The sequence below is a fragment of the Zeugodacus cucurbitae genome, chromosome 4, assembly GCF_028554725.1.
Source record: "Zeugodacus cucurbitae isolate PBARC_wt_2022May chromosome 4, idZeuCucr1.2, whole genome shotgun sequence".
NCBI lineage: Eukaryota > Metazoa > Arthropoda > Insecta > Diptera > Tephritidae > Zeugodacus > Zeugodacus cucurbitae.
The window spans coordinates 18,943,997-18,964,363 of record NC_071669.1 but is presented as its reverse complement, the minus strand read 5'-3'; the positions used below and the strand labels follow the sequence as shown (position 1 = coordinate 18,964,363).

Below are 20,367 nucleotides of genomic sequence, written 5' to 3'. Positions count from 1 at the left end.
AGACGGCACTAGAAGTTTTCGAGAGAAAGGTTTTGCGGAAGATTTATGGTCCCTTAAACATTGGCAACGGCGAATACCGCAGACGATAGAACGATGAGCTGTATGTATTATTCGACGACATAGACATAGTCAAGCGAATAAAAAGACAGCGGCTACGCTGGCTAGGTCATGTTGTTCGAATGGATGAAAGTGCTCCAGCTCTGAAAGTATTCGATGCAGTGACCGCTGGTGGAGGCCGAGGTAGAGGGAGACCTCCAGTCCGATGGAAGGACCAGGAGGAGAGGGACCTGGCTTCGCTTGGTATAACCAATTGGCGCCAAACTGCCAGAAGGAGGGATACGTGGCGCGCTGTTTTGGACACTGCTATAACCGCGGAAGCAGTGTCTACGCCAGTCAAGGAGAAGAAGCAGAGCAAGATTTTAGCAAACGCTACAGAAAGACTACTTCACGTATTTTTAAACTTACGGCTGTGGTCATTCGTTGGTTGAGAGGAGAACCAATCAAAAAGCAACATTATTTCAAAGATTGCAAAAGATTGTAAGAGAATGGGTAGGCAGTCTCAACGGTGTAATAGTTAGATATGAGCACTACTACTATGTTGGACCAGGGTTCGATACCTATAGCGGATCAATACGTTTTTTTTTTCGAATAGCTACAGGCAGCAATAAGCAAGGACTAAAAAACGCGCCAATTTTTGATATTAAAAGCTTATCTTAAAATCAAATAAACTAAAAACTTCAGTACAGAGTCCGTTTAAACTAATAAGATCCATCATTTTTCGGTCATTTCTAACACAAGAAAAGTGATGTTATATATAATGAGAGCGTATATGTAATGAGAAAAACTCTATAGAAAATTATTCATGAAATCGGTTAAATAAAAAACGAGCAATGCAAGCATACAAGAGTTTCTCTAAGAGACCAAATCTTTAATGCAAATTCTTCATCTTTCAGAAGTGCTCAAAAACGTGGGTGACCTATATGAGATATAAAATAAGGAATTATTCACGCCGCTGTTAGCTTAAGCATCCAAATTCGCAAAGTCTTCTTTACATTCTGGTAAAGAATTTTGCAAAAACGTGAGGCGATTTGGTGAAAGTAACGCACTCCAACTGAACTCAAGTACAAGTACCTATCATTTACACAATTTCTTTTTATCAAACAAAAAAAATAAAAAATATTAAAAACAACAGCATTTCAATTTCTCTCAAAACTTCTTGAAGTATACGATTTTTTTTATGCCGTTGAGTGCAAACAATATAGCAGATGAGAGATAATTCAAGCGAATCAAAATAAAAATCAAATGACCCAATTACCGAAAAACCGGCTGCTACTCCTATACTGAACGCAATAAACCGCATCTCCACGCGATATTTGTTTGTACGAAACATTAAGAAGCTGAAACTTCTAGGAAGCTGACTGGCGGCGCATTCAAATTTCACCCAAACGAACCAACGAACTGCGGCGTTGACTTACACGCACGCAACGAGAAAGCGGAGAAACAAACAGAAGCTGGAACTGTGTGTGATAAACAAACCAACGATCTAAGCCGAAGATACTCGAAAAAAAAAAATAAAACGAAAAACAAACAAAGCTTGCGCAAACCAGTCCAGAAGAAGCCACTAAAAGAATTCCCAGTTAAACGTCTGCTTATTTTATTTTGTACTTTTTTCAACTCACCTTTACAAATTCACTACTTTATCTTTAAGTTACTTAAGCAGCCCGCGGCTTGCTAGCGAGCGCAGTTGTATTGCGCCTGCGCTTACATCCAGTTAATATTGAACACATACGTTCCCCGTTTTCCAACGCAACAACATGCAGTGCTACAAAATCACTTTTATTGCGGGTAAGTTTTTGACTCAGCGTTACACGGCTGAACCGTTAACTAAACTTGCATACTTCTAGTGCTCATTGTCTTACTCGCCATCGCCGGCGGTGACGCCAAAAGGCACAAGAAACACCGATCCTCGTCCAGCGGCGCACCCTCCAGCAAGGCCAAAACCAAAACGAAATGGTCCACCTCCACCGATTTGGGACACAATGGCGCACAGCTTGCCACCGAGGAGCACGGCTACTATGTGAAACGCACGTTCCTTCCGCTGAACGCAACTACGGCAGCAGGACGCAGTCCACCCTACTTGGCCATACCGATTGCTTGGTACGCTTGCGATGGTGCCGCTTGCAACAGAGCCAATACGGCCGCCATAAGCGGTAGCGCTGTGGCGCTGCAAGAAGGTTTCCTCTGCGATGACGATTGCGTGGAGCCGTACGAGCCGATCTGCGGTAAGACAGCCAGTGAGTTGGCAGTGTTCTATAATAAATGCAAATTAAATGTGGCCAAGTGTCGTACGCATGGATTGTGGTTGGACGTCGCGTACGAGGAGTGCCAGAAGTCACATCCAAAGGAGGTAGCATATGCCGAGCGCAAATTCAAGACATCGCCATTTTTCAAAGACACCAAACGCATTGTGGTGCAGAAGAAAAAGGACGAAGACAACTCATCCTCCGAGGAGAACGACGCTGTGTTGGATGTCGCATTGCAGGCATTGGATAAAATAGGCCATCAAATTGCGGCAGCCGAGGCTGAGGCTTTGGACGAGGCCGCCACGAACACAGTGGTGAAAAGTGAAGTGCACGCGCCCATTGCGAAACCAGTTCAGGAAAACGCGTCGAGCGTTAAACCTGCAAAAGAGATCAGCACAACCGCAAAGCCAGTTAAAGCGAGCGTTGCACCAGCAGCGGTGGAGAATAATGTAAACAAACCAGTTGAGAGCAGTCACTTGCAGCCCACAGTTGGCATTGCTGCACCAGAGGCTGGTGGTAATGCCGCTAAAGTAGTTGTTAAGAAATAATTATGCTTGAGCATAGTTATGTGATATTCCTTTATCGATACTTTTAGAACGCAAACATACTTATATCTAATATATATTAGCGAATAAATATTTATTACTTCAAAATTTACGAAGCTATAGGTTTTATGGAGTTAAATTTCTATGCAATAAAGCTGGTTTGAGGGAAGAGAAGTGTACTTTACTTAGATTACTTAGATGGATTTTAGAATATATAGTCAATTCATTTTTGATAGGACAAAGAAGCGGCAAGAATCTCAAAGTCTTCCTCAACAAGTTTAACAAATTAAATCAAATCGTCTTGAACATGATGGTTGAAAATTTCAAAATGATCGAATCATGGATTAGATTATGAAATGAACGATCAATAAAATATTAGAAGTAATCATTTTGTGCCGTCTTCTAACTAATATTTCAAAGAAGGAGCAATACTTTGGCGGTATCGATGTACTAAGGTCAACTTCAAGATCGTCTTCCACTCACATGATCGCTGACGTTTATATAATAAAACCAAAAACTCATAAGTGCAGGATGAGAAGTTGAAAGACATCTTCCACTAACTCTTCAGCAGAATAAGGTCAGTGAAAGCAGGTTCAACGATTGTTATTTAGGCATAGCCATAACCTTCGAGTAATACTCAAATAATTATAAACGGTGACCCTTCATTAACTTTTAAACATAATAGGGCCAGATCAAGGAATCTATAAGTTGCGCCATCTATCGTGCATCTTTTATTCTAATTCTGAGAACTGAGAATTGAATAATTTGAAAAGGAAACACAAAACTTAATAATAAGTCGAGTGCATAGCTTCAAAGCCTTTTCAAAGCACAAATTTTGATAAACTTACGACTTGTTTGAGATGTTTCTGAATACAGAAGGTTAAAAAATGACGCCCTTTGAATTCATAAATATACCTACAATTAAGAAGAATGTGTTTAAGACGACTACTAGTCTTTTCTACCCAAACATCACCGTTAAACTTCGTTAATGGCTACGGAAATTATTCAACAACTGAGACACTTTGCTTTCTGTTGGGATCGTGCCAGATATCCTATTATGAAACGATAACGAACCAAAAGCATAGAACTTATGTTTGCGTTATAAAGGAAACTATAATTTGGTATTCGAAACAGATTACTGGATCACATGGGTTTTGTAGATATACTTAGTTGCAAGGTTGAGTTTGATCTTATTGAAACCAAATGTCGCCGGGATCTTCAATTTCAGACATCAATTATCATAGCGCGTCGAAGCATGGACCGATGATTCCACCGATACATAAACCATACCAAATCGTTGATGTTTCTGTATGAAATTGTAGCTCTTGAACCTCTTCATCCTATCATCATTCTATTCAGTCCATAATAGGTAGGTAGGTATGAGTGCTGCCATATCATTTTATGGCCCAATTAGTACTAGCTGTGCCATTTTGATACACTGTTCGCAGACCTTATAATTTACTGTTGTCCCGTTTCATCTTTCCGTTCAAACCACTTTGTGTTTTCGATGAAACTACTTATATCCGATATGTTTTTAGTTGATATCCATTCAAGGCTTAATGCCTGATGGCTTCCTAGTGTCTTGTGTCATATCTGCGATAGGGCTGGACATTCACAGAGAAAATGGAAAATTGTTTTCTTATTTCCCTCCAGTTCACAGCCTCGACAAATGTTATTATAGGGTATACCCATTTTCATTGCATGTTCTCCAAATGGCCTGTTAGAGTAGCTGTAAGTCTGAAAATACTTTATCTGGAGCTATTTAATAATACCGTAGATCTAGTCTTATCATATTTTGGCCATGTCTGTTTAGCTATTTTATATTTTGTTGTATTCTTCCATCTGTTCTCTGCTAATTGTTCCAATTGATTGTTGAGCTCTCTTTTGATCGTTCCTAGAGGGCATAGAATTGGCTCAGCTTCGGATTCGTCTAGAACGGCTCCTGCTTTTGCCAACTCGTCTGCCCTTTCGTTACCGAAGATGTTCCTATGGCCGGGAACCCAGACTAAGTCTAATTGTACTTTGCCTTTCAGATTGCTCAAAGCTTCTTGCAGTTGCGAACTACGCTGGAGTTAGTTAGTGACGTCGACAATGCCAGGAGCGCCGCTTGACTATCTGTATAAATAATTGCTTTTTGTATCCTCTGGTAGTTGACCAATAGAGCTCCATTGTTGGTCCCACGAGTAGTCCAGAAGGGGTTGGTCACTCGTACGAAGAGCCGGTATGCGCAGAGAAGGCATTTTGATACCTCCGACCTCGCCCGGGCATCGGAGGGGACCGTTCGCGATCAGCTACTCGTTACCGCCCGCTGACCATTCAGCCATCGGCACGGGTGCCTCAACACCTTGGCTTAGGGTGGTGTTGGTGCGGGTGTCCTAACAATTCCACAATAGGATACAGACGTAAAACCGTAGGCTTATTCATCTGTATCCCCATTGTGTAAATTGTTAAGTATCCCTCTTAGTTCGTAAAAGTAAGTGCGTGTTTCCATTTGGGATGCGCGCATTTACTCTTACTTAAGCCCCTTCGCCACGACAAGGCGACCAACGTAGAAGGAGCAGTCCATAATCATATTATCAAATAATCAATGGATCTGATCTGAGTCGATCTGAATAATGACAGGAACCTGAAGGTATTTTCTTTCAAATCAAACTCTATGTAGCAGTGTTCCAGATGTATCGCCGCCGCTTAAAGATCCCTCAGATTTGCGATCCAATTACGAACGGAGGAAACATTTTATGAGTTATTTCTCGAATTTTCGGAAATATACGATCGATTTTGATATTGACTAGCTAGTATAAACTTTTGCTATATATTTTTTCTAAGAAGTCTGCGAACTGGGAATGGATTCGAATTGTAGTTTTTACATGTTATAATTAAGATGTTGATAAATTCTGTAGAAAGAAATTAGTTTCAACCGGGATTCGAGCAGATCCCTTGCTTAATTGCCAAAGAAGTTTTATTTAAATTTAAGAATAAAGGAAATGAGATTGTTTCTCTCGATAAGAAAAGTAAAAGTTTTTTTCCTGCTCACTTCTACAACGACAAAAGCATTACTAACGGTAGAATATATGTATATTCCCACACTCTTCTACATATGAAGTATATTTCTGTAGGTAGCACACAATTTTTTCAAAAGCTTTAACTTTCTTTTATTACTCTTGAAATTGTCGGCGCCTTTTCGGCTCCATTTCATTAATTTGAAAAAGGTAAAGTCAATAATTGTAAGTAATGAGCCACCGAAAGCAAAATCTGTGCCCCAGGCGGGCTAAACAGAAGTCGGTGGTTGTGTTTAGACAGTTACAGTTAAGTACCACGCTACTTTCTGTGAATGAGCATTCATTACCGCTGCGCCCGCCCACAACCCGCTGGTAATCAATATACTTATGTACATAACAGATATAAATAGGGTACCTTTTTAGAGCTAGAATTTTCTAAAGCGATATAGCTTTCAAAGTGCATTTTATATTATGATTTTTAGAGCAAAAGAAATTGAAAGTGACATGGCTGTCAAACATCATTTCATCGGGTGCTTTAGAGCTAAAAAACTTCAAAATTTGATAGCTGTCAAAGAGTAGTTTATAAGATGTTTTTTAGGGCTAAAAAAGGTTCAAAGTGACATAGCTGCCAAACCAACTGTCAAAGTAAACAAATATTTTTGACAATTACATTAAGTATTTTTTGACATTTGAAATAGAAGCTCTTCGCCTCTAAAAATATCACCCTCTATATCGAACTAATTATCTATGCAAACAGTTAGATTATATATGAGCGATTGTGCGCAGCCACCACAGAGTGATTAAAACATGATGAGGCACTTTGATTGTTTTGATTGTGGCTCGAGAGCGGTATTAAAGATCACTTCACATACAATTTAATGAGCAACTCATTAAAAGAATTTCTAACCCGAAGATGTTTGTTACTTTGCTGCGCTCATTACGTTTTATTGATACCTCTTGACTCTCTATGGCGGCGAGAATTTGAAGGGTCATCGCAAAGAATTAAATTAGCTGCGAGACTAGCACAGTATAGCTAAAGGAATAGCTTAAAGTCTCAAAATATATATTTTTTCTTTCTTGACACAGTTTTTTTTTTTTAGATGCTGAAGCACTTGCTTCCATTGCTCAGCTTAGAGGAAGTGAACGCTGACAAGATAACGGTATAAAAGCATGCGCAAGGTCGACGCAGTGATGCATTAACAGAATGGCTACACGAAAACTAACTACAGCAACACTATTCTACGGCTTGTTTTGTGTTGGTAAGTCGACGGTCTTCTGCTCGAAACACGGAACATAAAAATTTATGATTTTCTCAAAATTTACTATTTCCTTGCAGCGCACGCAGCCGCTTTGGAGCCTACGTTGGTTAATGGCACCACCACAAGCGCGCCTGCGACAGTGAGTGTCAACACGAGCACAACAGCCACCACAACTACAACTACAACACCAATCAATACTTTGGACACCACAATTGTAACACCAAACGAAACTGAGCTCGAACTCGAAGTGCTCGACGAGCCTATGGCGCGTCAGGCTGTTGAAGAGGGACGCGCTGTCACACCGATTGGCACCAAAGATTTAGATGGACGTAGCGCCTACATAAACAATCAATATGTGGCCGATGAATCACCGTTATCCTACAATGATACCTCGCCACCGCTCTATCAATTTCTGCAAGAACAAATGGAGCACATACTCGCTTCGAGTTTGCCCGGTGAATATCGTCTGGAGAATAAGGAGAGTGTCTCAAGCAATGCGGTTGGCAAGGAGATGACCGTTAATGGTTATGGTATGCCAGCGTTACAAAATGCTGTCAGCAGTCCGGTATTCGCTTATGGCAGCACTAATTTTCAGGAAGAAGATGATGATATGGTGGGCGCGTATGGTAAGGGTCCTGAAGATAAGTACTATCAAGGTACAGCGCCTACCAAACCGAGCACACTGGAGTTACCGAAACCAATGAAAGTACATAGCGTTAACACGCGTCCCAAATTGACACACACAGCGACAACAACAACAACAACCACCACAACCACAGAGGCACCGAAAGCGCCCAGCTTAGGTGGCTATGGTGGCAGTCAGTTGTCATTGGCCGCGGCACAGCAGTACAAACCACAAGTCTCCAACAATAATAATAACAACAACAACAACAACAACAATGGTTATGGCACACAACATCTGTCCAGCTATAAGCCCCAAATAAAGGAAGAGTACTACACACCCAACCCGAGCAAGTACACTTATGTGCGCCAAAATAGCACCGTACACATGCGCAAGCGGCGCATCACATTCAAGACGGTGGCGTCTGCCTCGCAGATTATCTCCACACCACTGGCAGATTTGATGTTCAAATATTCGATTGGTGTGGCCAAGCCCTCGATGGCGGCCGGTGGCAATTCTCTGTACGAGCAGGATGATCAACCCATACGTAATACCATATCCAGTGGCTACAATGATAATCTGGATCTGCCTAAGCATTCGTACGGCGGTAAAATTTCGCACAGCAGTCACAGAAAGAATTAGGCGTGCTAGCTTAGAGATATTCTTACATATATTATTTATTGCATAAAATAAAAATCGAGACTATAAATTGAAGTATGAAGTATCTCAGTTCTCTCTGACACTTTTTTAGTCACAAACGGGCCGCATAAACCTTTTCTGTGTGATGTTTGAGTACGCAAGAAGTTTGACAGAGCTCACAACAGCTTGTATTCTTTTTACTAGTGTGGACACCGCTTACACGGTTATAGACGAGTTTACAACAGCGCGCCACTCATTCTTCCTTCTCGCAGTTTGGCGCCAATTGTACTATATATCCAAAAAGCAGCCATGTTCTTCTCCACCTGGTCCTTTCAACGGAGTGGAGGTCTTCCTGTTCCTCGGCTTCCATCAGCGGGTACAGTTCATCGTTCCATCATATGCGGTATTCACCGTTACCAATGTTTAAGGAACCATAAATCTCCCTCAAAACCTTTCTCGGAGACTCCTAGTGCCGTCTTATCGGATGTTGACATCGTCCACTGCTCAACGTCCGTTTACACAGCCATATTAGTTTTTACAGTGGTACCAAATTCAGATCGTGGCATAGAGGCAACTCCTTTTCGTACTGTCGAAAGCAGCTTTAAAATCGACAAAGAGATGGTTTGTGACGATCCTCTTTTCACTGATCTTTTCCAAGATTTGGCGCATGGATTTGGTCAGTTGTAGATTTTCCATGTCTAAAGCCATACTGATAAGGTCAAATCAGTTTGTTGACGTTGGCCTTTAGTATTTCACACAGTACGCTCGATGGAACCTTATAAGCGATCTTAAGGAGGCTTATCCCACGGTAATTGGCACAGATTGTTGGATCTACCTTTTTATGGATTGGGGAGAGCACACTTAGATTCCAATCGTTGGCAATGCTTTCTTCCGACCAAAGAAGCTGGTGCATGCACCTTATCAGTTCTTCGCCGCCGTATTTGAATAGCTCGGTCGGCAATCCATCCGGCCCCCGCCGACTTTTTGTTCTTCAAGCAGGTAACTGCTATTCTAATTTCTTCATGGACATCTGTTCCACTAGATCATCTCTGGGGATCCTACAAGAGAATCTTCCAGTCTTGAAACCCATTTACGTCGTGCGGCTTGATTTTGACCAGCAAATTGGGATTTCCAATAGTTTTAAGGCTCCTCCATTGATTTCTAATCTCTTTGCTTGCTAAGCTTGTTACATCTTGTATTCAGCAAATCAAACATGCTTGAAGCTCGGGTTGTCTCGAGAAACTAGAGTCCTAGACTGACTACAATGAAAACATTAAACGGAAAAGTTCTATAAACCTGGGAACATTAAATTGGTCCATAACCTAAAAATCTGTCACATTCTTTTCGATTATAAAGACCTTATTCTTACTTCATGCATATACTAATGTTTATTAGTCACACTTACATGCATATTATATATAAAAAGCTGCCAACGATAATTTAATAAAAAAAAAGTTCTTTTTTAGTTACATTTTGAGACACGTTACCTAGAGTTAATAATTAAAAATGTTTATATACGTTTCGCGTCATAGATCAGTCCTAGTAGTTGCATCATAAAACAGGATTTATAAAAATTAATAAATAACCCTCGTTGGTATTCGATACCACAAACATACATACACACATGCAAAACTATAGATAGCTGCACATATGAATGTTTACAAAATTCGTTCGAAAATGGCTTACTGTTTAACAGAAGCCTTTACAAAAAGTACACTATACTCAACTAATTTTCATATTTTGCCAAATCTCAACAGTTTGCACAAATGTATAAATATCAAAAATCATAACGCTGATTCTCACTCAATGCATGGGCCAAAACTTTAACGCTATTAAAGGCATTGTCACACCCGTTACAATGCTGGAAATCAAATTCACACTGTGATTATCCAATATGCGTAAACCGCTAATATGGCGCACACCCACTCCTGGACATTCAACAATTTTGCCTTCTTTATCCACACCAGAGTACTGCATTGTAGCACCGAGTAATGAATCCAACAAAGAACCAAGCAACCCAGCCACGCCGCCAAATATAATAAGCGGCCACTGTGCAGGCCCCGCTTGTAAGGTATGCGCATCAACGGTATAACGCACAGTTATGTAGTAGACGAAACCAACTAGCAGGCCACCAGCAAGACTAGCCACCAGACCTGGTACAGAAACACCACCATTAGTGCCACGTGGTACACGACGACGCGTTGTGATAAGGAAAGGTTCCTTTTTGGACAGTACACTGCCGAGTTCGCTAGCCCATGTGTCGCCATTACAGCATGCGAAGGCGCCTGTTAAAAATATTTATTTTAAAAATAACTTTAATAGTTGATTCAGAGTCAATTAATAGATTTTTGCTCACTCATAACTGCAACGCCTAACCAACTGGAGCGATACTCATTGCTGAAGTCAATGGCACGCTCACAACTACCGCAATCTATGAGATATAATATGGCTAACTGTGTCGCCATGCCGCCATTGCACAACACCTGCACCCAATTGCGTTGACCCTCACCTGTGTAATGCATATTTAAAATAATTTCGTTTTAAATTTTAATTTTTTAATGTTCAAAACGACACTCACCAGCCTTGAAGTCCTTTTCGAATTTTCGCTTTAAACTCGCACGAAATTTGGTGGCACGTGATGAAGTGAAGAAAAATGCCGCTAAGCTAGCGAAGAATGCATGATTGGCGATGGACAAAATAAAGGCAAATATGATGCCCAATGCAGCACCGGAATAGTTAACGGATTTCCTGCGCAGTGCAATTGTCATAAGCGTAAGCGGCGCTAATGTTGAAAATAACCAACGTGTTGGCGGTATAACGGGCGGCTCTACATTAGAAAATATAAAACTTTCAATTATTACATACACACAAATACGGGGGTGTGGTACTTAATAGTAAATTATGCATTGATTAACCTTCAAACTCATTATAATGCCAGAATTTCGAAAATGCCAAATTGCCCAACCACATGAATAACGATAATGGTATGGAGAGACTGCAAAAGATCACCGGCAACCAGGCGTGGACGTCCATCGCGATCAAATAAATTTGTGTATTGCAATCACTGAAAATAGAATGCCGACGAGTAAATGAGGGATAAGAGAAATTCTTCACTTTCTTATCTTTTTTCAAAAGCTTTTCTACTGATGTGCGCAAAAATGGCGAAAAAACAATATAGTTGCGAATGTTGATAGCAAAACAAAATAAAAGTAACACATTTTTTGTCATATTTTTTCTAATTAGACATACGAAATGAAAACAACCCTGTCTGTGCTGCGACACAGCACCCAAATTATTTTAACGAATGTCAGAGGTGGTAAAGAGAAAAACACGTTAAACAAATGAAAAGGCAGGCGGCCGGTAGTATTTCTTAGCAACGGCAAACAATTATAACTTCCAGAAAGTTTCATCAATAAACGATTGTTAATTGAAAATATATTTTGTGCAAAAGAAAAAATAAAATCCAAAACTAAAAATGGCTGATGGTGATAAAATTGAAGTACGCGATATTACGCGCATCGAACGCATTGGCGCGCATTCGCATATACGCGGACTTGGTTTGGACGATGTGCTGGAAGCGCGTGCTGTCTCACAAGGCATGGTCGGGCAGAAAGATGCACGTCGTGCGGCCGGTGTGGTGGTACAAATGGTGCGTGAGGGTAAAATAGCTGGACGTTGTATTTTACTAGCTGGCGAACCTAGTACTGGCAAAACAGCAATTGCCGTGGGTATGGCACAGGCTTTGGGCACAGAGACACCATTCACCAGCATGTCTGGCTCAGAGATTTACTCGCTGGAGATGAGCAAAACTGAGGCACTATCACAGGCGCTGCGCAAAAGTATCGGTGTGCGCATTAAGGAGGAAACCGAAATTATCGAGGGTGAAGTGGTGGAAATACAAATAGATCGACCAGCAACGGGCACGGGTCAGAAGATTGGAAAGGTAAATTTACTTATATTTGCAATAACTTACAAAATTTTAATAATCTCCTTTTGTAGGTGACTTTAAAAACGACTGAAATGGAGACAAATTACGATTTGGGCAATAAGATCATAGAGTGCTTTATGAAAGAAAAAATACAAGCCGGCGATGTGATCACAATCGATAAAGCGTCCGGTAAAGTAACAAAATTGGGACGTAGTTTCACACGTGCACGCGATTATGATGCTACCGGCGCACAGACACGTTTCGTACAATGTCCCGAAGGTGAACTACAGAAGCGCAAGGAAGTTGTACACACTGTCACACTGCATGAAATCGATGTTATCAACAGTCGCACACACGGTTTTCTCGCGCTCTTCTCCGGCGACACAGGTGAAATTAAGCAAGAAATACGCGATCAAATCAACAATAAAGTGCTAGAGTGGCGTGAAGAGGGTAAAGCAGAAATCAATCCGGGCGTACTTTTCATTGACGAAGTACATATGCTAGATATTGAATGTTTCTCATATCTCAATCGCGCTTTGGAGTCGGATATGGCGCCGGTTGTCGTCATGGCCACAAATCGCGGCATCACACGCATACGCGGCACAAATTATCGCAGTCCACATGGCATACCAATCGATTTATTGGATCGTATGATTATCATACGCACAGTGCCATATTCAGAGAAGGAAATTAAAGAAATATTAAAAATACGTTGCGAAGAGGAGGATTGTCTAATGCATCCAGACGCATTGACCATTTTAACACGCATTGCAACAGACACCAGCCTACGTTATGCTATACAATTGATTACCACAGCGAATTTAGTGTGCCGACGACGCAAAGCGACGGAAGTAACCACAGAAGATGTGAAGAAAGTGTATTCACTATTCTTGGATGAGAATCGTTCCAGTCAGATATTGAAGGAATATCAGGATGAATATATGTTTAATGAAATACAGGAGGTCAACGAGTGTGAAGTAGTAACAAAACGTGAAGAACCTGGCGCTGGTGACGAGGAGGCAATGGAGCACTAAATGCGTCTACTTTGTGGGGGCACAAACGGGAGGACAAGTTCAATTCAGTTTAGTTGCATACACACACACACACCTACATTCGTAACATAATTTGCACTTTAATTGAAACGGAAACCATGTTATTTTTAACGCTTTAATAATAAAAAATATATATATACCTACGTATTATAATAGCGTGACAATCGTTTTTTGTAGTACAACAGCAGAAGTAAGTACTTAAGTTGAAGTGTTGTGATTTTTCTTAATGTGTTTTATATGCAATTACGCGCTTAAATTAATTTATGTAATTAAAAATGAAGTTCGTAATTAATAACTTCTGTTGAACATTGCACAGTTAAGTAATGCATATAATTGCTATATGTATTGCATGTGTTGTGGTTACATATGAATTTAAATCATTTTGTGTAAAAATATTTTGCTATAATACTACACGCTCATATATCATTTTCTGACGCAGTTTTTTTCACAATAATACATTTGTACATACATATATATGTACCACAAATAGCCTTTTATAGCAAAAAAAATATATATATTTTACTTATTAGAGTTTGTTGTTGTTGTTAATTACAACACAATATATACAATGATGTGCCTGAGTGTGTTATAAATTAAAAAAAATAACTACTGACTAGAAGGCTGTAATGTATGTAGCTGCATAAATTCAAAAGTACATATTTTTTGTAAGAATCGAAAGGCAACAGCGTTTTATGAAAAATTTAGTTAAATGTGTAAATGTAACACTTTTGTTTACTAAAATAGTATGAAAAATTTACTTAAATGTAAAACTGTAACACGTTTGTTTACTCAAATAGTTTTTATGAATTTGAAAACGAAAATTTAGCTTAGTATGCATTACAATTTCGCACTGTAACAGCTGTTTTTTGTTTTGTTTATTTATCTTTGTTACACAATAATGAAATTTTGGCGCATCCGTTACGCGCATAACACACGACAAACTTCAAAACGTTTTTATAAAAAAATATGTCCTTAGCAAATTTCACTTTCTTAACAGCCTTTTCACTTGCACAGTTATGACATTAGTGCTTATAAAAAATTAGTAGCTATATAGATTTTTACAAATTTCACTATTACACAACGCTTGTTCTGACGCTTTTTAACAACTAATGTTTGTTAAGTACTTTTACTAATCTCTTTTATCATGTGCGTCAGCATTAATTGTTGGCGAAAGTGTTGTTGCACGTCCAAAGGTTGAATCTTGCTCACGTCGTTTTGCGGCACGTGCATAGTATTTGTATGTTTGATAGAAAATTGTCCAAACAATCACACCAATCAACACAAAATAATTCACCGCGCTATATGCCTTCATCCAACGTGAGTAGCTTAGCAAGATAAAGGGTGTCATGCACCAACCGATAACGAAGAGGTCGTAAAGTTTTTGAACGAAGTACTTAAGTGCTGGGTAAACAAATGGTGGACTAACGATATCAGCGTACATGTCAATATTGGTTTTCGCCCAGACGCTGGCAAACTATGTAAGAGAAATTTATACATGTATATAAGTGATGTATTATATATTAATATATGTATACTCACTTGTTTCTCCACCGTCACTGTCATGTATTCATTGAGGAAAGCCATGTAGTAGCCGCTGTGGAAGCCATGCCACACAGCCAAGAAACCCAAAGCTGCAGCATAACTAATCGTGCGATTATTAAGAAATTTAAGTCGCTTATAAACATATTGTCCAAGCCATTGATTTGTATTAATATTGAATGAATGCACATAATGTTGCATAGTGTAGCCGGTCTCCAATATGATCAGATTTACATTAGAACAACCAGACCAATCGTGTTCGCCATTTTCCTTTTTGCCCGCATAGGATATGCCTGGTAAAATTCAAAGCCATGTCATTAATAATTATAAATTGTAATTTTCAAAAATATTTACCCAACATTATGAGCGCACCCTCCGTTAGCAGCCAGCAGGCCACATACTTGTAAATTGCCACTTTCGCCCACACGCCCAAGTAGGCTAGACGCCAAAAATATGACACCTGCGTATATTCATCCGAAAGGAAATAGGAGTTCGGGAAATATACGGCACCAATTTGGCTAACAATTAAGTACACAAATCCTACGGACATACGTTTAAGGCCTGCCTCCATGTTGCCATCATGCTGCTTGAATTCGCCCTCGATAAAACTCTTATAACGCCGATATGGAAATTGTGGTCCAATTAGAAACGAACAAGGTAGATAAGCGAATGCAAAGAGCTCAAGTGGTGAGGGTAGCTCTGCAAGCGCACTCTCCTTTTGTTCTTTTGAAAGTTTGTCTTGCTCTTTCAGACCATCTGCCAAATCAAAACCGAAACCGATTAAACGCAGCACCAACACACAATGCGGCATTGTCCAAAGTATATCATATTCATCACTTTCCGTGTAATAGTAGCCAACAAGCAAATATGACATATGGAAAACGAAATTGAGAATTTTGAATTCACGTGGGCTGCCACGTAGTAAACGCGCCAGTACATAAGTTGTGGTGATTGCAATGAGTGAATGATATGTGTCAACGCCAAAATTGAAGAGACAAATCAGCAAACCGCAAATGACGAAATACAGGTGATGCAGTTGTTTATTGTGCTGAAATGTGACATATTTGCGATATATTATAGCAAATGCATAGCCTGAAAACAATAGAAATTATTAGAAATGAATATAAATGATAATTTTTTGTTTATATTTTACCGGCAAAAATTGAGAGCAACAAGCGCAGTGCAGCCTCATTCACACCAAATGACTGCGCCAGCTTTCCGACTAGGTTCAGCGCTGGCAACGCGGCAGCCTCCACGGACGACATGTCTCAAGTCTCAAACAACACTAAAATTACAAAATAAAATTAAGCAAAAATTTACACAACTTATATATGTATATACATGCATAATACAAAAACAGGAAATTTATAAATGGGCACAGTTCTTATCATTTTAAATATTTTTCTTATATATAAGTGCATTGGAACACAACACAAAGGCCTAAATGTATAATTTCTAACATCGTAATAACAGTAAATAAGTCTTATTAAAACAAAGTTCAAAATGACATACTGACCTATTTGCAAGCAAAACCAGTTATAGTACTAATAAGTCTGGCTTCATTTATATATATAATCAACGTATTATAATAATAAATATAACCGCTAATGTGTATGCAAATTGGCACATTTAAGTAGAGTACTATGAGAAACATAAAAATAAATATTTTATTTGTATTTGCGCCGGACAATGGCAAAACGCCAAGAGAAGTCACCTTAGAAAATATATATTTCTTTGTACAATAAAAAAATATTTGCTGATAAGCATTATATTTCTATAAAAACAAAGAAATAAATACAATGATAATTACGTTAATTAGTTATAAATCCTATTATAACTTAACCCTCGACATTTGCGCACTTTTATACACATATTTTTATTTATAAATGTTATTGATTAATGCATGCTTATTATTGAATTTACGGTCAATTCGGTTGTCACGTAAAACTTACACAAGACGCACAAGGAAAGGTGAATAAATGGCGCTGCCTCAAGCGAAGTGTGAATGTTTAGAGATAACAGCAGACACTAAACGAATAATATATTTAAAAACACATTTGAGGGGAGTAACTGATAGATTGACAAAAATAGACTACGAAAATATTTGCAAACAATAAGTGTGCGTACGTGTGTATATGCATTCGAATATTGCATATATGTTGCTACATATATAACCTGCATTTGATAACTTATAACGTACAAAATATTCATGACTAATATTTTCTATGCGTTTAACTGAAGTGTGTGTACATTTTTGTGTTAGTTAAACATATTACTGTATTGATAAATTTGCACTCTGCTCGAAATTTAAATTAATCTTTATTACGCTGATTACGTCAAGTGCTTTGTAAATAAGGTCATTGCATCTTTGTTTACCTTGACTTTGTTATGATTTTGATCAGCGTCCTTCCACCAAACCGCTGCCGAGTTTATACGATTTAACCACTGGCTAATAGGGTACGTGATTCTAATCGCGACTTAAATTTGTTATGAAATATGATTTCACTACTGCCTTTTGTGTGAAACACACTAACTAAATTAAGTATATATTGTAGTTACGCCGTTTTACACTACTACGTATTGATTTTCAACATTTTACCACAAATAATTTAGTTAATTTAAAATACATGTTTATCCAAATAGGTATAAAATAATACTGAAAAATATACAACGAATCCCATCAAATGCAGAAAACAATTGCTATTCACAGCTGTCCGATTTTATTTGTTTACGCCATTGTGAATGAGTTGTTGTACCATTGTAAATCATTTAATGTTGAATTTAATGAAGAGTGTTGTAAAGAATTTAATATAAAATCTGATATTAAAGTATTTCCATAAATAAATCTATTAGTCAATATTTTTATGAATGATTAAAAACAAAAATCAATTAAATATTTTCATTATAACTTATAACATTTTTCTTGCTTAGGTTTTTTGCAATTTATTGTGAACACACTACCTAAATGAATAAAAATCAGTTCACAGTTGTGAGTTGTAAATTCCAGCAACTATAGAAAATTACTTATGGGAAAACAACTAATTGTGTCACTAAAACAAAGTAATTGTTAAAAATAAGTTCATTGAATTCATTAACAATTAGGAGCGTAGTTGAAAAAAGAAACAACAACAAAATTCAAATACAAACTCCTGTAGCACCTACTATCCACTTAACTGACGTGTCAACACAACCTGCACTAAAACAACAAAGTTTTCCTTTCATAATATAAATTAAAAGCAGTATTGTATTAATTCCAACGTAAAACTGGCGCATTCCAGCAACAGTATGCGTCGTAATAACTATCCGTATCAACCTCTCAACCAGACGGCAGGTCAAAGTGCACAACCACACGACGCGCTGGAAGAGGAGAACGAACGCGCTGCTGAGGAACTAAAACATAAAATCGGTGCACTGAAGTCATTAACTATAGATATTGGCAATGAAGTACGCTATCAGGACAAGTTATTGCGTGGTATTGATGATGACATGGACAGAACGGGTGGATTTCTGGGTAACACAATGGCGCGCGTCGTACGTTTAGGGAAGAACAGTGGTGGCCGTCATATGTGCTACATGTTTCTTTTTATATTGTTTGTGTTTCTGATATTGTACGTTGTTATTAAAATTAAGTGAATCGATTGCTGCAACTAAATTAGAATCAAGTGTTTAGTTAAATTATTACGAGAAACGAATGTGTTGTGGAGCTACATGCAGCCAAACTTCTAGCGACTGTTTTATAACGAGCTATTAACAACATTGCGACTACATTTAATAGATTAAACTATTTTTGTAAACATAAAAAATATATATATATATTTGTTAGATTTTTTAAATGTAAATAAAATCTAAAAGAGCATAACCTACAAACTATTTATAAGTATTGTAAAAGAATTTATATGCCATCATCATTACACTGCACGCGTACTTAGCTTAATTGATTCGTCTCTCTCATAATTGAAAGGATTGTTCTTATAGTTAAAAAAGTGGTGAGCCACCTACAAAATATTTTTGGACGCCATTTGCGCTACATATATAGTTGTTTATGGGTAGCAACATTGGGAGACAGCCGTTCGACATTGTCTATGTTTGATAGGATGTCTTCATCTTTTTGCTGCGACGACTGAAATCTTGTTCATCGCCATCCGAACTATCTGCCGCTGAAGCTTGATACTCTTGATTCAATTGTTGATATTCGTTGGGGTCTATCACATAGCCTTTCTTGGCCTCCTCTAGCATGCGAACTGTAAAAAATCATTAAGATAAAAAATCGCCACCTCACAACTCTCAAGTGTACTTACTTTGTTGCTCCAAAATTGCATTTTGCTTCTTAATATCCTCGACATCTTTTTGATTCGCTTGTATCTTTCGTCTCATTACCTGTATGCATTCTGTTGTTTTCTTCAGTATTTGTGCACGGCTAGCCTGTAGTGGGAGTTGTGAGTCACAAACATTTACACAATGTTTTGAAAATATTTCAGAGCATTACCTTTTCACCCTTAAGTGTTGGCACTGCCTCACGTAGACTTGTAAAACTCTCTTTTATATGGTCACGTCTCTTCCGTTCCAAAGCATTGTGATGTGCACGCTTCTCAGCCTATTTAATTTAACATAAATTATGATTTCTTATTTAATTTTTTATATCAAAAGTCATGACGTCTGTGTATGTAAATAAACAACGAAAACGTAGGCAAAAACGACCATCACCACCACCCCCCAAGTTCCAATTAGTTTGATAGGTGCATATGTTTGTTTGTGTATGTAAGCATGTGCCAGCAGCACGCGCTCGCCAACACACAAGTTTACATAGTGACAAACACTCACCTGCGTAAAATTTTGTGTACTTGCATGCCTTGATGACTGTGCACCAGTATCCGAATCGTTATCATCCTATGAGTGAGAAAAAATAAACGGTGCAAAGTATCAAAATGAAACAATTTAAATGTTTGTTTTGTTTAGCGAATAATTTGTTGTTGCTATTTGTTATGACAAACAGATTCCTTACATCACTTTCAATGTCAATATCCCTTTCTTCGTCGCTCATTATCATCAATGCGAGGCCAGTACTTGGCTGATAAGCTCAATTAAAAATCGTTGCTAATTTATTTTGCGTAAAACACGGTTTTCACCAGTATATTTTGTAATCTGCTTGAAAATAAATCACAAATATTGAAACGCACTTATATCTGGGCCTCAAATTTTCACGCAAAAGCAAATGCGACACTCAAACAAACGAAAAACGTGCAAGGTAAAAAAGTAAAAATGAATCAGAATGATAAGAAAGACAGAATGGTAAATGGGCAATAATAAGAGTTGCCATGTAACAAAAATTAGCTAATTGTGAAGAATTGCCGTAATATATAAAAACAGAACATGAAATTGTTTACATGTTAATAATAAGTTTTGAATAATAAAAATAGGGGAGATTTTAGTTACTGGGGCGCCATGATTTGAGGCCTGTTTCATGTTAATTAGTCCAAAACA

General features: G+C 38.4%; 7 protein-coding genes across 9 annotated transcripts; 4 read left to right on the top strand and 3 right to left on the bottom strand.

The window, feature by feature from the left end:
* The first annotated feature begins 1,195 nt into the window (after nt 1-1,195).
* Nucleotides 1,196-2,960, top strand: LOC105216381 (uncharacterized). The gene is made up of 2 exons (XM_011190850.3): nt 1,196-1,845; nt 1,905-2,960. Exons 1-2 carry the CDS (start codon nt 1,815-1,817, stop codon nt 2,849-2,851), a joined length of 978 nt encoding a protein of 325 aa, XP_011189152.2. The 5' UTR covers nt 1,196-1,814; the 3' UTR covers nt 2,852-2,960.
* Nucleotides 2,961-6,687: 3,727 nt separating this feature from the next.
* LOC105217566 (rho GTPase-activating protein gacF) lies at nt 6,688-8,442 on the top strand. Its single transcript, XM_011192627.3, has 2 exons — nt 6,688-7,106; nt 7,184-8,442. The coding sequence occupies exons 1-2, from the start codon at nt 7,052-7,054 to the stop codon at nt 8,368-8,370; spliced, it is 1,242 nt and encodes a 413-aa protein (XP_011190929.3). The 5' UTR covers nt 6,688-7,051; the 3' UTR covers nt 8,371-8,442.
* A 1,284-nt stretch (nt 8,443-9,726) lies between these two features.
* LOC105216373 (transmembrane protein 19) lies at nt 9,727-13,632 on the bottom strand. 2 transcript variants are annotated; one of them, XM_054228568.1, is made up of 5 exons: nt 13,492-13,632; nt 11,283-11,431; nt 10,946-11,194; nt 10,724-10,876; nt 9,727-10,652 (listed from the first exon to the last, which is right to left on the bottom strand). In XM_054228568.1, exons 2-5 carry the CDS (start codon nt 11,398-11,400, stop codon nt 10,171-10,173), a joined length of 1,002 nt encoding a protein of 333 aa, XP_054084543.1. In that variant the 5' UTR covers nt 11,401-11,431; nt 13,492-13,632; the 3' UTR covers nt 9,727-10,170. The 2 variants fall into 2 exon arrangements, with proteins under 2 accessions (XP_054084543.1, XP_011189138.2); XM_011190836.3 differs by having other exon boundaries at nt 13,488-13,624.
* LOC105216359 (ruvB-like helicase 2) lies at nt 11,687-13,500 on the top strand. The gene is made up of 2 exons (XM_011190815.3): nt 11,687-12,310; nt 12,367-13,500. Exons 1-2 carry the CDS (start codon nt 11,843-11,845, stop codon nt 13,327-13,329), a joined length of 1,431 nt encoding a protein of 476 aa, XP_011189117.1. The 5' UTR covers nt 11,687-11,842; the 3' UTR covers nt 13,330-13,500.
* Nucleotides 13,633-13,938: 306 nt separating the features above from the next.
* Nucleotides 13,939-17,583, bottom strand: LOC105216346 (lysophospholipid acyltransferase 5). Of its 2 annotated transcripts, none has more exons than XM_011190794.3 (5): nt 17,263-17,583; nt 16,040-16,171; nt 15,241-15,978; nt 14,887-15,179; nt 13,939-14,821 (listed from the first exon to the last, which is right to left on the bottom strand). In XM_011190794.3, exons 2-5 carry the CDS (start codon nt 16,149-16,151, stop codon nt 14,477-14,479), a joined length of 1,488 nt encoding a protein of 495 aa, XP_011189096.2. In that variant the 5' UTR covers nt 16,152-16,171; nt 17,263-17,583; the 3' UTR covers nt 13,939-14,476. The 2 variants fall into 2 exon arrangements, with proteins under 2 accessions (XP_011189096.2, XP_011189105.2); XM_011190803.3 differs by lacking the exon at nt 17,263-17,583 and adding an exon at nt 16,839-16,990.
* Nucleotides 17,584-17,846: 263 nt separating this feature from the next.
* On the top strand, nt 17,847-18,756 carry LOC105216337 (BET1 homolog). The gene has a single exon (XM_011190783.3). It carries the CDS (start codon nt 18,172-18,174, stop codon nt 18,517-18,519), a length of 348 nt encoding a protein of 115 aa, XP_011189085.1. The 5' UTR covers nt 17,847-18,171; the 3' UTR covers nt 18,520-18,756.
* LOC105216324 (protein max) lies at nt 18,669-20,140 on the bottom strand. The gene is made up of 5 exons (XM_011190764.3): nt 19,889-20,140; nt 19,708-19,773; nt 19,373-19,480; nt 19,185-19,308; nt 18,669-19,127 (listed from the first exon to the last, which is right to left on the bottom strand). Exons 1-5 carry the CDS (start codon nt 19,931-19,933, stop codon nt 18,967-18,969), a joined length of 504 nt encoding a protein of 167 aa, XP_011189066.1. The 5' UTR covers nt 19,934-20,140; the 3' UTR covers nt 18,669-18,966.
* Between the last annotated feature and the right edge of the window lie 227 nt (nt 20,141-20,367).

Coding starts and splice junctions, on each gene's coding strand:
- LOC105217566 (XM_011192627.3), top strand. CDS start 7,052: ATGGCTACACGAAAACTAACTACAGCAACACTATTCTACGGCTTGTTT. Junction 7,107..7,183: donor CTACGGCTTGTTTTGTGTTG/GTAAGTCGACGG, acceptor ATTTCCTTGCAG/CGCACGCAGCCGCTTTGGAG.
- LOC105216381 (XM_011190850.3), top strand. CDS start 1,815: ATGCAGTGCTACAAAATCACTTTTATTGCGG. Junction 1,846..1,904: donor CAAAATCACTTTTATTGCGG/GTAAGTTTTTGA, acceptor GCATACTTCTAG/TGCTCATTGTCTTACTCGCC.
- LOC105216373 (XM_054228568.1), bottom strand. CDS start 11,400: ATGGACGTCCACGCCTGGTTGCCGGTGATCTTTTGCAGTCTCTCCATA. Junction 10,877..10,945: donor CGAAAAGGACTTCAAGGCTG/GTGAGTGTCGTT, acceptor TGCATTACACAG/GTGAGGGTCAACGCAATTGG. Junction 10,653..10,723: donor GTTAGGCGTTGCAGTTATGA/GTGAGCAAAAAT, acceptor TATTTTTAACAG/GCGCCTTCGCATGCTGTAAT.
- LOC105216337 (XM_011190783.3), top strand. CDS start 18,172: ATGCGTCGTAATAACTATCCGTATCAACCTCTCAACCAGACGGCAGGT.
- LOC105216359 (XM_011190815.3), top strand. CDS start 11,843: ATGGCTGATGGTGATAAAATTGAAGTACGCGATATTACGCGCATCGAA. Junction 12,311..12,366: donor CGGGTCAGAAGATTGGAAAG/GTAAATTTACTT, acceptor CTCCTTTTGTAG/GTGACTTTAAAAACGACTGA.
- LOC105216346 (XM_011190794.3), bottom strand. CDS start 16,151: ATGTCGTCCGTGGAGGCTGCCGCGTTGCCAGCGCTGAACCTAGTCGGA. Junction 15,979..16,039: donor GTTGCTCTCAATTTTTGCCG/GTAAAATATAAA, acceptor TATTGTTTTCAG/GCTATGCATTTGCTATAATA. Junction 14,822..14,886: donor CAGTGACGGTGGAGAAACAA/GTGAGTATACAT, acceptor TCTCTTACATAG/TTTGCCAGCGTCTGGGCGAA.
- LOC105216324 (XM_011190764.3), bottom strand. CDS start 19,933: ATGATAATGAGCGACGAAGAAAGGGATATTGACATTGAAAGTGAT. Junction 19,774..19,888: donor ATATTGACATTGAAAGTGAT/GTAAGGAATCTG, acceptor TCTCACTCATAG/GATGATAACGATTCGGATAC. Junction 19,128..19,184: donor TGCAATTTTGGAGCAACAAA/GTAAGTACACTT, acceptor GATTTTTTACAG/TTCGCATGCTAGAGGAGGCC.